At 36.2% G+C, this 14,775-nt stretch overlaps 1 protein-coding gene across 1 annotated transcript in view; it reads left to right on the top strand.

Moving 5' to 3' along the window:
- The window catches only part of LOC102487405 (cytoplasmic dynein 2 heavy chain 1), a gene marked incomplete at its 5' end in the record, with an annotated part of 254,523 nt that overhangs the window by 228,913 nt on the left and 10,835 nt on the right, over nt 1–14,775 (top strand). The window contains 2 exons of the mRNA XM_006150080.2: nt 8,000–8,109; nt 9,806–9,887. Of these exons, the coding sequence (XP_006150142.1) occupies nt 8,000–8,109; nt 9,806–9,887 (192 nt within the window). The remainder of the gene's footprint in view (nt 1–7,999; nt 8,110–9,805; nt 9,888–14,775) is intronic.

The raw sequence follows: 14,775 nt of genomic DNA, 5'->3' as shown, positions 1-14,775 counted from the left end.
GTTTTCGCTATGAGGGTGCGTGTGCTCGCCAGACAGAGAGAGACATAGAGACAGAAAGTGAGAAATCACGCCCCAGGGGGAATGGCCACGCTGCAATCCCTTCTCCTCCATTCTCCTCTCGGGATCTCAGCCACGCATGCACACGCACCCAGGGTGAGTTCTAAGCCACCGGGTCTGGGACTCGAACCGCGGTTGACTACGTGGGAGTCCAGCGACATAGCCATTACGCCAACTGCTGGTTCCCTCAGGACACATTTTTAAAAATAGTTCTCGGAAGTTAATAGGCACAGTAATCTTAATAGAGAACATAAAGCCAAATTTTATTTTTTTTAAATGATTAGCTGTTTGGGAAGCTAGTCCTTCTCAGCCTTTTTATTTTGAACTCTGAATTTTATATCTTGGTCTCAAAACTTACTAAGTAAACCTAAAAGAGCACTTAAGTTTTGCTGTTGTTTTGCTTTCTCCTGTGGTTAATGATGAAACTAGTAAACGTAATTTAGAGGATTTGAGTAATAATGATAAAAACCCACGTTTGGTTTTAGGAAAAACAGATTCATAGACTGGCAAGTATCAAGCAGTATACCTACTATTCTTTGAAGTTGGTACAATAAACTACTAGGTTGTTGGCAAGTCATGACGTATTGTTGTGCTTTTCTATGTAAAAAAAAATGTTTCATGACTTTCTCTATGACCCAGTGCAACAAGAAATGTCTTTGTTACTTCTGAGGTTTTAGCTGATAAATTTCTGGAGATCCACCTTGCTGAGGAGCTATGGTTTATTGCCATCTAGTCATGCAATAAATTGAGAAACTTGTTATACACAGGGCTATTAATATGCTAAGAACTTTAAAATGATCTATTTTGTTTAATTTTTAATTTTTTTAATTTGACCAGAGAAAGAGAAAAAGGAAAAGTGAAAAGGCAAGCCACCAGGTTTACTCCAGTCAGAACAACAACTGGAGGTCCTTATTTTTTTTGGACACATTAGATTTGGGTTCTGGATGAATTTATTTTCAGGTTCTAAACTTCTACATTTTTTGTTGAATTACTAATTACTAATTACTAATTAATTTTACTCATTTTTTAAATATTTTTCCCCATTTTTATTTACATTTATTCACTGTACATCATACAAATGAGATTTTTCCATTCAGAATACACTGTATATTGGCTCAATCAAGCACATCAACATATGTGTTATTGTCAACAAATAATTTTCCCTTTCTTGTTTCCTGTATATTTTGCCTTTTTTCCCATCTTTGGTTCCCTATCTCACCCTCTGCCATCTCCCACCCTCCTCCCACACTGTGTCTGGAATCTATTTTTGCTTTCTATGTCTCCCCCATTTTATTGTTTCATTAAATATCTTAATAAATCTAAATATTTTCAATAGCAAGCACAGCTGATATATACATATCCATGAACACAAGTCTGACTTTAGGCATAAACCTCAGTGAATAGAATGAACATACTATAAAGTAGCACCTAGCTAGGGCTATATAGCTTACTGCAGTCATCAAATAGGTATTTTTAATGCTTTATGTTTCTTCTGAAAAATTTTTTATTAATTTACATTCATTCCCTGAGTATCATCACAACATACTAAATGTGATTTCCCATCTAGAATAAACTGCGTAGTGGCTTAATCATGCATGTTATCATCTATAATATTCCATTTCTACTTTCATATATATATATGTTTTTTACCCCATGTGCTCATTTATTTTTATTGTCTAGAGAGAGACACAGAGAAAGTGAGAAAGCAAGCCATCAGATTTGGGACTCTAATCGTGTCCAGTGCCTTAAACACCACACCACCTGCCAGCCCCCATAGGTTTATTTTTATTGTCTAGAGAGAGACACAGAGAAAGTGAGAAAGCAAGCCATCAGATTTGGGACTCTAATCGTGTCCAGTGCCTTAAACACCACACCACCTGCCAGCCCCCATAGGTTTATTTTTATTGTCTAGAGAGAGACACAGAGAAAGTGAGAAAGCAAGCCATCAGATTTGGGACTCTAATCGTGTCCAGTGCCTTAAACACCACACCACCTGCCAGCCCCCATAGGTTTATTTTTATTGTCTAGAGAGAGACACAGAGAAAGTGAGAAAGCAAGCCATCAGATTTGGGACTCTAATCGTGTCCAGTGCCTTAAACACCACACCACCTGCCAGCCCCCATAGGTTTATTTTTATTGTCTAGAGAGAGACACAGAGAAAGTGAGAAAGCAAGCCATCAGATTTGGGACTCTAATCGTGTCCAGTGCCTTAAACACCACACCACCTGCCAGCCCCCATAGGTTTATTTTTATTGTCTAGAGAGAGACACAGAGAAAGTGAGAAAGCAAGCCATCAGATTTGGGACTCTAATCGTGTCCAGTGCCTTAAACACCACACCACCTGCCAGCCCCCATAGGTTTATTTTTATTGTCTAGAGAGAGACACAGAGAAAGTGAGAAAGCAAGCCATCAGATTTGGGACTCTAATCGTGTCCAGTGCCTTAAACACCACACCACCTGCCAGCCCCCATAGGTTTATTTTTATTGTCTAGAGAGAGACACAGAGAAAGTGAGAAAGCAAGCCATCAGATTTGGGACTCTAATCGTGTCCAGTGCCTTAAACACCACACCACCTGCCAGCCCCCATAGGTTTATTTTTATTGTCTAGAGAGAGACACAGAGAAAGTGAGAAAGCAAGCCATCAGATTTGGGACTCTAATCGTGTCCAGTGCCTTAAACACCACACCACCTGCCAGCCCCCATAGGTTTATTTTTATTGTCTAGAGAGAGACACAGAGAAAGTGAGAAAGCAAGCCATCAGATTTGGGACTCTAATCGTGTCCAGTGCCTTAAACACCACACCACCTGCCAGCCCCCATAGGTTTATTTTTATTGTCTAGAGAGAGACACAGAGAAAGTGAGAAAGCAAGCCATCAGATTTGGGACTCTAATCGTGTCCAGTGCCTTAAACACCACACCACCTGCCAGCCCCCATAGGTTTATTTTTATTGTCTAGAGAGAGACACAGAGAAAGTGAGAAAGCAAGCCATCAGATTTGGGACTCTAATCGTGTCCAGTGCCTTAAACACCACACCACCTGCTGGCCCCCTAAACCTCTACATTTATACTTAATAATCGGGAAGGAAAGAGGAATGCATATAAAAAGATGGCACATTGAATGAATGATTGCCTAAATTACTTATTTGCATTAAACACTTTTTCCAAGGCACACAGTATACAAAAAATAAAATGCCATCAGTTTATTAATGCATTGCCTTTTATACTATATATTTGTTATTACATGTGAATGAAGATAATCATGAATAAGCTATAGGTCAGATCCACTAAGTGATATATTTTGATATATTTTCTATAAATATTTTTCTATCTAGTATTTTTACATAATTAGGTTCATATTTTGTATACATTTTTGCATTCTGATAAATGTTATGAAGATTTTCTTATATCATTGATATTCAAATACTACTTTTTATTGGCAATGTAACTTTGTATTATATGAATATGCTCTAATTAGCTGATTTCTATTGTATTTATTATGCTTCTAATTTAATGTGATTATAAATACTTTTTACTGAACAAGTCCTCTGTAATAATCTATTTCCTTAGTTTATATTTCAAGAAATTACTGAATAAAAGTTTGATTTTTTTTTAAAGTTATGACACATTTTATTAAACTATTTTGTAGAACTGTAGTACCACTATACATTTCTATCAAAATTTTTCCCAAACATAAATTAACCAATATTTGCTTATTGTCATTTCTCCTGCTATTCTGATTGGCTAAAGTATTTTTAGTATAATAGCTATTAAATATGGCCATATTATATTTCAATAAGATAAACAATCTTCCCCACTGTGTTATTAATTTTCATATTTGTGGTTAATATATTTTCCAATTTAGTTTAGTAGTTTTTATTTTACTTACATTTTTGTATATGTAATTTTTAAGATACTCTAACCTATGTTTCTTCCTTTTTCTTTTAAAGAAAGTCCAGCATTCTGCCGTCAGACATGTAATCTCCCACTCCACTTTTTTCTTGTCTTTATTTTTTCCCTCATTAGTCAATGCAAAAGCAGTCGGGTTAGAATGTGAATTGAAGATTGAATTTTTCTTCTAGTTAACCATTTTCCCCGGTACTTGAATAATTTTTTTATTCCCAAATAATCTGTGATATCACCTTTGTAATATATTCTAACAGTTTAACTTGACTGTGAACAAAAACAAAGTCACAGCTTCTTCTGTGTCTAGATTCAGATTTCACAAATGTATGTAAATACTTGAAAGAGACATTTTCCCCTGTGGAATGAAAATAATATATTTGAATTTATCTGTGTTTAATGTGTTTCTGACTTTATGCCTTTGATACTTTGTCTTTTTCAAAATCTTGTTTGTGTGCATTTAATTTTGTTACGATAATTATTTAGGCTTCACAGACTTTATTGCTTATGGTTTAGTAGCTTTGTCCCTCTGATTTCTATATCTTTATATATCGTAGTTTTAATTATTAGGCTAAAAAGTTGGACAATCGTTTTGGATAATTTTTTTAAAAATAAAGGGGGTGGCATATGTATTTCTAAACTCTACCCTATATAAAATGATAGTTGTGGAGCCAGCAGATGGTGTACCGTTAACATTGCTGAACTGTCACATGGTTGACCATGGTTTGAGTCCCAGACCTGGTCACCTGAAAAATCACACTGGGCACAAATGTGCATGTGTGCCCAAGATCCTGGAGGAGAAGGGATTGCAGAATGGCTGTACCCTCTACAGGATAATGTCTCACTTTTCTTCTCACTGTCTCTGAATCTGTCTCTCTCTCTCTCCCCCCCTCTCCTGCAAATGCATGTGCCCTGTGACAAAACCATCTTTGAAAAGAAAGGGTAAGAAAAGAAAGGAAAAGAGAAAATAGAAAAGAAATGATTGCTATATTACAATTGAATAAGTTAACTGGATAGGATATTCTTGAGGAAACAAACCTTTTTCCTTCAAAATTCTATATATATACTGGTCTATAAAGAAGTAGAACTCTCATGAAATGTTTATTATTTCTCATGTGGTTTCTTGTGTAGTATTCCACTTCTATTATTGATGTTCATTCATGAGTTTCCTCTAACTAGTTAAGTCCTTTGTATTGAGAAAGTATTTCTGAGTAAATGAATGTAATTTGAATTCATAATTCTACTTCAAAACTAGCATTTTCAAAATAAAATGGTACACTATTTTAAAACTATGCCTTAACATTTTTATGTTATAATAAGGGAGCTACAGATGATCTCCATGGTTCATTCTAGTTTAGATATTTTCCTGCCTATAATGTTGTATGTCTATGTATTTGTGTAGTATTCAAGAACTCGCGCAGCCCAGTCACTCAGTTCTTTTAGCTATTCACCTGCTTTTTCTCTGTAATTATTTTTGTTATACATCATTTGAAGAATTATATGTATATTATTTCCTGATCATACCAGAGATTAGAAGTCTTATGTTCAATTTCATATCTAATCCTTAAAAAGACGCATGGTCCATAACCAGGAGTGGCATAAAGAAGAAATGCTTACCAAAAAATATTTGGCAAATAATATGCCAACAACTTTGTTGAAAGCCCAATTCGTGTATGCATCTTTCTGCTTATTAAAAGATAATGCTACTTCATTCCCAAATTTATAAATATAAACATAGGGGTTTTTTTTAATGTGTTTCACTGTCATGCCAGCTGTTCTAAGATATTAAACATATTAATTTTTTTTTTGGGGGGGGGGAGAGGTTTTAGCTATAGGGCACATGCACTCGCCAGAAAGACAGAGACAGAAAGCAAGAAATCACCCCACCCCCGGCGGGGGAATGGCCATACCACAATCCCTTCTCTTCCATTCTTTCAGGATCTTGGGCATGCATGCACATGCACCCAGCGTGAGTTTAAGTCACTGGGTCTGGGATTCGAGCCGCCGCCAATCACATGGGAGTCTAGTGACACAGCCATTACGCCAACTGCTGGTCCCAAAAGAACCATTTTTATACTTTATCTTTCCAAGAGCTACTTTTGCATTAGTCCACCTGTAAGCTTAGTAGACTAAAAAGTTTTTCTTATGGACTAAAAAATATTTTAACTAAAGCAGCTTTTCCTTCTTGACTAATTTTATTAATTCAAATTTTAATGATGTGAAAATATATGTATATATATCCATTTCTAGCAACAAGTCTTTGGGTTTATTTTAATTCATTTTAAGGCATTAATGAAATAGAATAATTGGAATATTTACGTATACAAGATTTTTGGTTTGTAAAATAGATATATTATTTATAATAAAAAGGGATCCTGCAAACATAATTTATTGACTGTTTAGCTAATGACAAAAAAATTTTAGGTAGATTATTTAATAAAAAATATTTGAATGTAAATATGTTATATATAAAACTTTAAATGAATTGAAAATAGACACCTTATAAAAGTGTTATTATTGTGGGGCCAGCAGAGTTAGGGTAGTGACTATGTCGCTGAACTCCCATGTAGTCGACCGCAGTTCAAGTCTCGAACCCGGTGGCTTAAACTCACGCCAGGTGTGTGTGTATGCATGCATGCCCAAGATCCCAATAGGAGGATGGAGGGGAAGGGATTGTGGCGTGGCCTTCCCCCCGGAGGGTGACTTCTCTCTTTCTGTCTTTTTCTTTCTGGCACATGCCCCTATAGCAAAAACCTCTCAAAAAAAAAAAAAAATGTGATATTATTGTGAAGGATAATATCAAAGAGAAACCATTATAGTTGATTAAGCAGGTATCTTCATAAAGTCTTTTCTATTTATAAAATCAACATCCTATCCATTTGTAGGAATGATGTAGGAGTATTTTTGCTACTTATTATAAGTACTAGTCAAATGCATTATAATAGGAAAGTAAAAACAGTAGCTTTGGAGTTTTAAATGTATCCTTTTCTAGATCTGGCTGAGAGATGTAAATGCTTGGGTAGATAATAGGGTGTTACAGTACAAGAAACACATCCTTTCTACAACAGTCATAAATTAAATAAACAGGTTTTCCCTAGACTGTTTATGAATCATGCAAAATGAATTACTGCGTAAATGAGAATTCTGTAAGTTTTTAATAGCCGACATTACTGTAGTACCATCTCTGTGTACCAGCAGAAATAACAGACTGATTCAGAAATCATCAGTAAGCTATCAGTCTCTTAAAAAAAACATTAGCATCTGCAGGAAGTATTACAGAAAAACAAGTAACTTCAGGCTGCCTTAGTTTATTTCGTGTAGGCTCTGAGATTTACTGACTCTGTGATCTTGGGCAAAACCCTTAACCTGACTGTGCCTCCATTTCCTCTTATTACAAAATGGGGATACTAATATGAATTGGATAGTTGTGATGAACATAAAATTGGCTAATGCATATAGTAGGTGTTGCACAAAATTGTGTTTGTTCCAAAGGGCAATTTAAAGAAAAAGTTGTCTCCAAAAGGAGTGTAGGTTGAGTTCTATAATTACAGATAATGACCATTTAAAAACGTTTAACTAAGAATTCTTGAACACCCTCCACTGTAATAACTGACGCATAATAGTGACAAACTCACTAACAATCTGGATCTGGAAAGCTAGTTGTTTGCATTGCCACAACTTGGGGACTCAGGAAACTCTTGAGTTAGACCAAGATACTCTGCATCTCCCAAGCACACTTTAAGAGATCAGTCTTTACTAGTTCTGGCCCAAATTGAATTGTTATGCAAAATACTAATTTTCAGTTTCTGCTTTTTATTTTGTACAGAATTGTACCAACAAAAGGTTATGCAAGAAAACATATTTAGGATTATGTCAAATTACCATGTCAGACTTTGCAATGTAAAATACTTTTTCTAGATACCTTCTCAAAACATTTGTATACTGCATAACTTTTCTAATAAAAAATGACTTACATCTAATTCTTTGATTATTTTTAAAGTGTGTGTATATATTTACATATTTATATTCCCTTCTTCTCCAGAACTGGGTAGAGAAAGCTGAAAAACAGGCTCTTCTCTCGGATACACTGGACCTGTCAGAACTTTTCCACCCAGACACATTTCTTAATGCCCTTCGCCAGGAAACTGCAAGGTAACCCACATGAAATACTTTACTTATTTACCTCTGAGGTAATTTTACTCTACTCTATTTGCTTCTGATCACATTGCCTTGATTATCAAGAAATATTTGAGGGGCCAGCAGGTGGCATGGTGGTTAAAGAGTGCTGGACTCCTACATGACTAGACCACTGTTCAAGTCCCAGACTTGGTGGCTTGCTTTCTCACTTTCTCACTCTTACTCTGTCCCTCTCTGGTCTAATTAATTAAGTTAAATAATTCTTTAAAAAAAAAATTTGGTTGGAATCTAGGGAGTTATGTCCTAATACCTCGCTTTTATATAACACAGTTAACACTTAGTTTAAAAGAACATTGCATTGCGGGAACCAGCAGTTAGCGTAATGGCTATGTCGCTGGACTCCCACATAGTCGACCACGGTTTGCGTCCCGGACCCGGTGGCTTAAAACTCACGCTGGTCGCGTGTGTGTGCGTGCCCAAGATCCCGAGAGGAGAATGGAGGAGAAGGGATTGCAGTGTGACCATCACCCCTGGGGGGTGATTTCTCACTTTCTGTCTCTGTCTCTCTTTGTCTGTCGGGTGAGCGCACACGCCCTATAGCAAAAAAAAACCTCTCCAAAAAAAAAAAAAAAAGAACATTGCATTAAAAAAAGGAACATTGTTTTTGTGTATTTTATTAGAATCAAGATGTAACTTAACTTTTATAATTTTGATTATCTACATTTATTCTGTCCAGAGTCAGACTCTGGTAGCCAGAGTCACATGGAGATATTTAAATGTCAATGAATTAAAATAAGAGTAAAAATGTAATTTCTCAGGCCAGGTGGAGATGTGGTAAAGGCGGCTGGATACCACATGACTGACTCGCAGTTGGAGTCCCATACCCAGCAGCTTGAAAAACACACTAGGTCCATGTGCATGCATGCCAAAAGCCTAAAAGGCAGAATAAATGAAGATGAGATTAGAGTGTGGCCCTTCCCCATGAAGGCCGTGTCCTCACTTCTCTTCTATCTCTGTCTGGTGAGAGTACACACCCTCTGGCAAAAATTTAAAAGAACAAAAATTGATTTCTCTAATTATCCACATTCAAAGTGCTAGATATCCACGTGTAGCTAGTGACTACCATTTTGGACTACATGAAAGCATTTTTATCTTTGCAGAAAATTCTACTGGATGGTGCTAATAAGGTTTCCAGGTGAAGAACTAGACTTGACGGTTAAGATCAAGCTCTTTTTTATACCATCCTTGAATTACCATATCATACATAGAATGTAATTTTTAACAAGCCATAATGTAACTAAAGAGACACTGCCAAAATATACCAAACAAAATTTAGTTTTCTAGTGACGCAGAGAGATTTCATTTTATATCACTTCTAGGTATTATAAATATTAGTATTTCATTGGCTAATAAATTATTATTGAACATCTATTATGTGGCTGCATTTGAAGGTCATGGTCAGAACAGGATGCAAAAATGAAAAAGAAAGGTTCTAGGAACTTATAATCTTGAGAAAGATAATGATAACCACTTAATGTTGAAAACTTAGTGTACAGTCTAAGATATTTGTGGATAATAACTTAATAGGTCTTATTATGTATTATCAATATTTCAATTTTAAATAAGTAGGAGTACATTTATTTTCAATTAGTCTTTTTATGTTTTAATTTCTAAGCATTATTTGTGACACTTGATGCTGTACTTTTTACAGGGCAATGGGCTGTTCTGTGGATAGCCTTAAATTTGTAGCCTCATGGAAAGGTCGACTGCAGGAAGCAAAGCTGCAAATCAAGGTAATAGATCATTTCAGATGTGTCTCTAACATATCACCAAGAAAAGAGATTCTGAAATCCTGTCTCAAAGTCATTTATCTTTAGGTAGTGTAAGATCAGCAGAAATAGATTGCATTACCTATGTGAAAACATCAGGGTTAGCATATAGTTTGAAACAACTTATGGTGTAAAATACATAATCCCCTAGTGCAAAAATAAGAATCTTAGGGATACAATAGCAGTCTCCAACCTTGTTGGCACAAGGGACAAACCACCTCCATGGAAGACAATTCTGCTGTGGATGGTAAGAAGGGAAGGGGATGGTTTATGAGAGTGCACGACATAGATTCCTCACATGTGCACTTCACAGTAGAGTTTGCAGGACCCTTCTCACCACTTCTCACCAAGATGGTGCTGGAAGTGAAGAAGGAAGCTTTTGCCCTTCCCAAAGCTGAAGCCAAAGCAAAGATTTTGAAGGCTAAGAAAGCAGTGCTGAAAAGCATCCATAGCCACAAAGAAGGCATCCGCACCTACTTTCCAGGTGCCCAACAACTATGGCTCCAGAGGCAGCCCCAGTATCCTTCAAAGGGCACTGCCGATGCTTTGGATGTTGCCAACAAAATTGGAATCATCTAGACTGAGTCCAGCTAGCTAATTCTAAATAAACACTTTTCTACCATTAAAGAAAAAAAAAAAGTAGGGTTTGTTCTCTTATGAAAAATAATGCTGATCTGATAGGAGGTGGAGCTCAGGGTGTTATGCAAGTAATGGGAAGTGACTATATATACCAATGAAGCTTCACTTGCTTGCCCACTGCTCACCTCCTGCAGTGTAGCCCAGTTCCTAACAAACCTCAGATCAGTACCAGTCCCTGCCCAGGGTATGGGGATCCCTGGGTACTATACAATATTTGAAGATGTAACATTTGTCAAAATAAAATGATACAAATTATTCTTTTATGTTATCTCTTACATATATATATATAAATTTCTTTATAACAGTCAGAGCACCTCTTGTCCTGAGGAGTTTGCAACTTTTGAGTATATTAGTGAACTAAAAATAAATAAATAAATAAATAAATAAATAAATGAAAAAGAAAAGCCATCTGTGATGATCTGTTTTTTGTTTCTTGTAGAGTATGCATTTCTCTGGCTGTTTCCTATTACTTTTACAGAGCCAGCAGGTGGTGTGGTGGTTAAGGGCACTGGACTCCCATATGGCCAACCCTGGTTAGAGTCCCGATCTGGCAGCTTGCTTTCTTACTTTCTCTCTCTCTCACTTTGTTCCATTCTGGTCAAATTTTTAAAATGAATAAAGTTAAATAAAAATTCTTTAAAAAATTACTTTTACAGGGACCAACATGTGGCATAGTGATTAAGGTACTGGACACTTCTACTGTCAACCACAGTTAGAGTCCTGGGCCTGGTGGCTTTCTTTCTCACTTTCCCTCTCTCTCTCATCAAATAAAATTAAATAATTCTTTAAAAAATTACTTTATAATCATAATCACTGATATTTTACCTAAAAAGTCTTATATCAGGACAGTTGTTGGAGTTTTGCAACAACTCCAACTTTCTTCCAGATCACTAGTCCTCTTTCACTCCCAATCGTCCCTCACTTACATATCTGGTAGTTGGTGCTAGTCTGGCAATTCCTGACAAACACATGTGCAGTTACATATAACCCAACAATTCCACTTCTAGGCACATATATGATGGGTCATGATAAATGCATATTGTGGAAATAATTATGCATGGATTTAATATTTGCATCAAAATAAACTCATACTTCAATTCCATTTTTTCATGAACTTTTGAAGTCACTTTGTATGCCCAGGAAAGATTAAAACAGAGTATTAAAGGCAGAGAGACTGGGGGACTGGAGCAAGATGGCCTATAGGAAGTAACCAGCACTTGACTCCACTCTAATGAATGTATAAAAGAATGATTACCAGATGTAATTATGACTAGACTTTCTAAAGAAGACTTGAATCACCAAAGAATGATCTAAAGTTTTCTGAAACACAGAAACTTGAGAGAAACAGATAGAAAGGAACTAAAGGACCCAGACAACTGAAATCCACCATCATAAACAACCAAATACTGCAGCTCAAGGAACTGGAAAGGCAAGAACAAGTGAAACTCTAACTTAAAAGAAATAATAAAGCTGAAATAAATGATAAGAGAACAAAAGAGACATGTTAAAAAAATTGATGAATCAAAAATCTGGGTTTTTGGGAGGATAAACATAATCTGGGTTTTTGGGAGGATAAACGTAATTGACAGACCATAGCTAAACTAACCAAGAAAAACAAAAGAAATAAATCAGAAATGAAAATGGGACAGTACAGCAGATATCACCAAAATACAAAAGATCATAAGAAATTTAAAATGTCATACTATGAGTGAGAATATGTTGGGAACCAGCAGTTAGCGTAATGGCTCTGTCGCTGGACTCCCACGTAGTCGACCGCGGTTCGCGTCCCGGACCCAGTGGCTTAAAACTCACGCCGGGTGTGTGTGTGCATGCGTGCCCAACATCCCCAGAGGAGAATGGAGGAGAAGGGATTGCAGCGTGCCATCCCCCCGGGGGGTGATTTCTCGCTTTCTATGTCTCTGTCTGTCTGGCAAGCGCACGCATCCTATAGCAAAAACCTCTCCAAAAAAAGAAAAAAAAAAAAAAGAAGAGTATGTCAACAAGCAGGAAAACTTAGAAAAATTGGACAAATTTCTAGACATATACAATATACTGATGTTGAACCAGGAAGAAATAGAAAGCTAATAACACATTATTGAGAATGTTAATGAAAATGAAGAATAAGTAGTCTCACAACAAAGATAAACCAGGGCCAGATAGCTTCACTGTTGCATTCTACAAGTCCCTTTAAATAAGAATATCAACTCTCCTCAAATTATGTCAAAAAAAAAAAAAAAAAAAAAGGGAACCCTCCCTATTTCTTTTTACAAAACTCCTATTACCTGGATACCAAAAACAGAAAAAAAGGGGGGACATTTTTAAAAACTACACACCAATATCTCTGGTGAATACAGATGCAGAAAATCTCAACAGAATCTTAGCAAATCAAATCCAGCAATGCACTATAAATATTATACACCATGGCAAAATAGGATTTATCCCAGGGATGAAAGGGTGGTTAGACATGCAAAAACAATAAATGTAATACATCACATTAACAGTAGGAAAGACAAAAGTATGATCCTATCAACTGGCATGGACAAAGCATTTGATAAAATACAGCATCCCCTCATGATTAAGTTTCTGAACAGCATAGGCAAAGTACATTTCTTAACAAAAGAAAGGCCATAAGTACAGTCCTACAGCTAATTTAATACAGACTGGGGAAAAGCTGAAAGCTTTTCCACTTAAAACCAAAACATATACATGCCCACTTTCTTTATTCTTATGCAACGTAGTACTATAAATCCTAGCAGTACAGTCAGAAAAGAGACTGAAATAAAAGACATCTAAATGGAAAAGTAGTTAAATTGTCCTTATTTATGGAGAGCATTATTTTACACATAGAAAAACCTAAAAAATTCTGTGAAAAAAACTTAGATGTGATACAAGTTCAGTAAAATCACAGGATACAAGTCAACATACAAAAATCTGTAGCATTTTTATATAGTAACAATGAGTAAACTGATGAAAATGAAAAAAGCCATCCCATTTACAATTGCCATGTAGGGAGGGGGGAATTCCTAGGAATAAACCTAACCAAAGACGTGAAAGGTCTCTGAAAACCATAAAAAACTGAATTGAAAAATATGCAAGAAATGGGGGGGAAAAAAAAACATTAGAGGAATCACTATATTGGACTGTTGCAAAAGGCATGACCTTTTTTTCCATGTTTTTCTATGCAACAATACATCATGACTTTTCCAAAGACTCAATAGGAAAATGTCAATATTACCCAAAGTGATTTACAAATTCAATGTATCAATACTTTCCATCAATACACTTGCAACATTCTTCACAAAAATAGCAAAGACAATCATAAAATTTGGGACCAGCAGTTAGCATAATGGCTATGTCGCTGGACTCCCACGTAGTCAACCACGGTTCGAGTCCCCGACCCAGCGGTTTAAATTCATGCCAGGCACATGTGCGTGTGTGCCCAAGATCCCAAGAGGAAAATGGAGGAGAAGGGATTGCGGCGTGGCCATCCCCCCCTGGAGGGTGATTTCTCACTTTCTGTCTCTGTCTTTGTCTGGCGAGCGCACGCGCCCTATAGCAGAAACCTCTCCAAAAAAAAAAAAAAAATTGTCTGGAATCACAATAAACTCAGCAATGGCAGTTCTATGCAAAAAGAATAGTTGGAGGCATCTTACCATCTGATTTTAAAATATATGATAAAGCCATAATAACCAAAACAGGATGGATACTGGCACAGATACAATACTGCCAGTTAATTTCTGACAAAGGTCATGAGAGAGCCAAGTAGAGAAAGTGAGGAGCTCATGTATACACGTACCTGAAAGAATCAAGGTGTGGCATTGTGAATGGGGCCTACTTTTGTTAATTTCTGTGCAGACCGCTTTAACTCAAAATTGGATGAAAGTTCTAGAAGAATCTTTAAAAGAATGATCTTAACTGGAGAGCTTCCAGCATTAAATAGGGTTCTCTAAATCTTTTTTTCCAAGGCCAAAATATTTCAAAAACTCTTGAAATGAGCTGTATTTTACGTATCAGTGGTATAGTAGAAAGAATATTCAACTTAAGTAAAGAATTCTCTCTTTTTTTTCAGTCCTGTCACCAAAAAAAGAAAAAAGAAAAAGAAACAAATTGCTTATCTTTTCCATGCAACAATAACCTTACTGTAAAATTTGGGTCATAAAATAGTTCTTCCCAACTATTTGTTAAAGCATACTTTCCCATTACTTCTAGTACC

Source organism: Tupaia chinensis, unplaced genomic scaffold (genome assembly GCF_000334495.1).
Source record: "Tupaia chinensis unplaced genomic scaffold, TupChi_1.0 Scaffold000276_1, whole genome shotgun sequence".
NCBI classification, from domain to species: Eukaryota; Metazoa; Chordata; class Mammalia; order Scandentia; family Tupaiidae; genus Tupaia; species Tupaia belangeri.
Note: the sequence above shows the minus strand (reverse complement) of the source record. Positions and strands in the feature narration are given on the sequence as shown.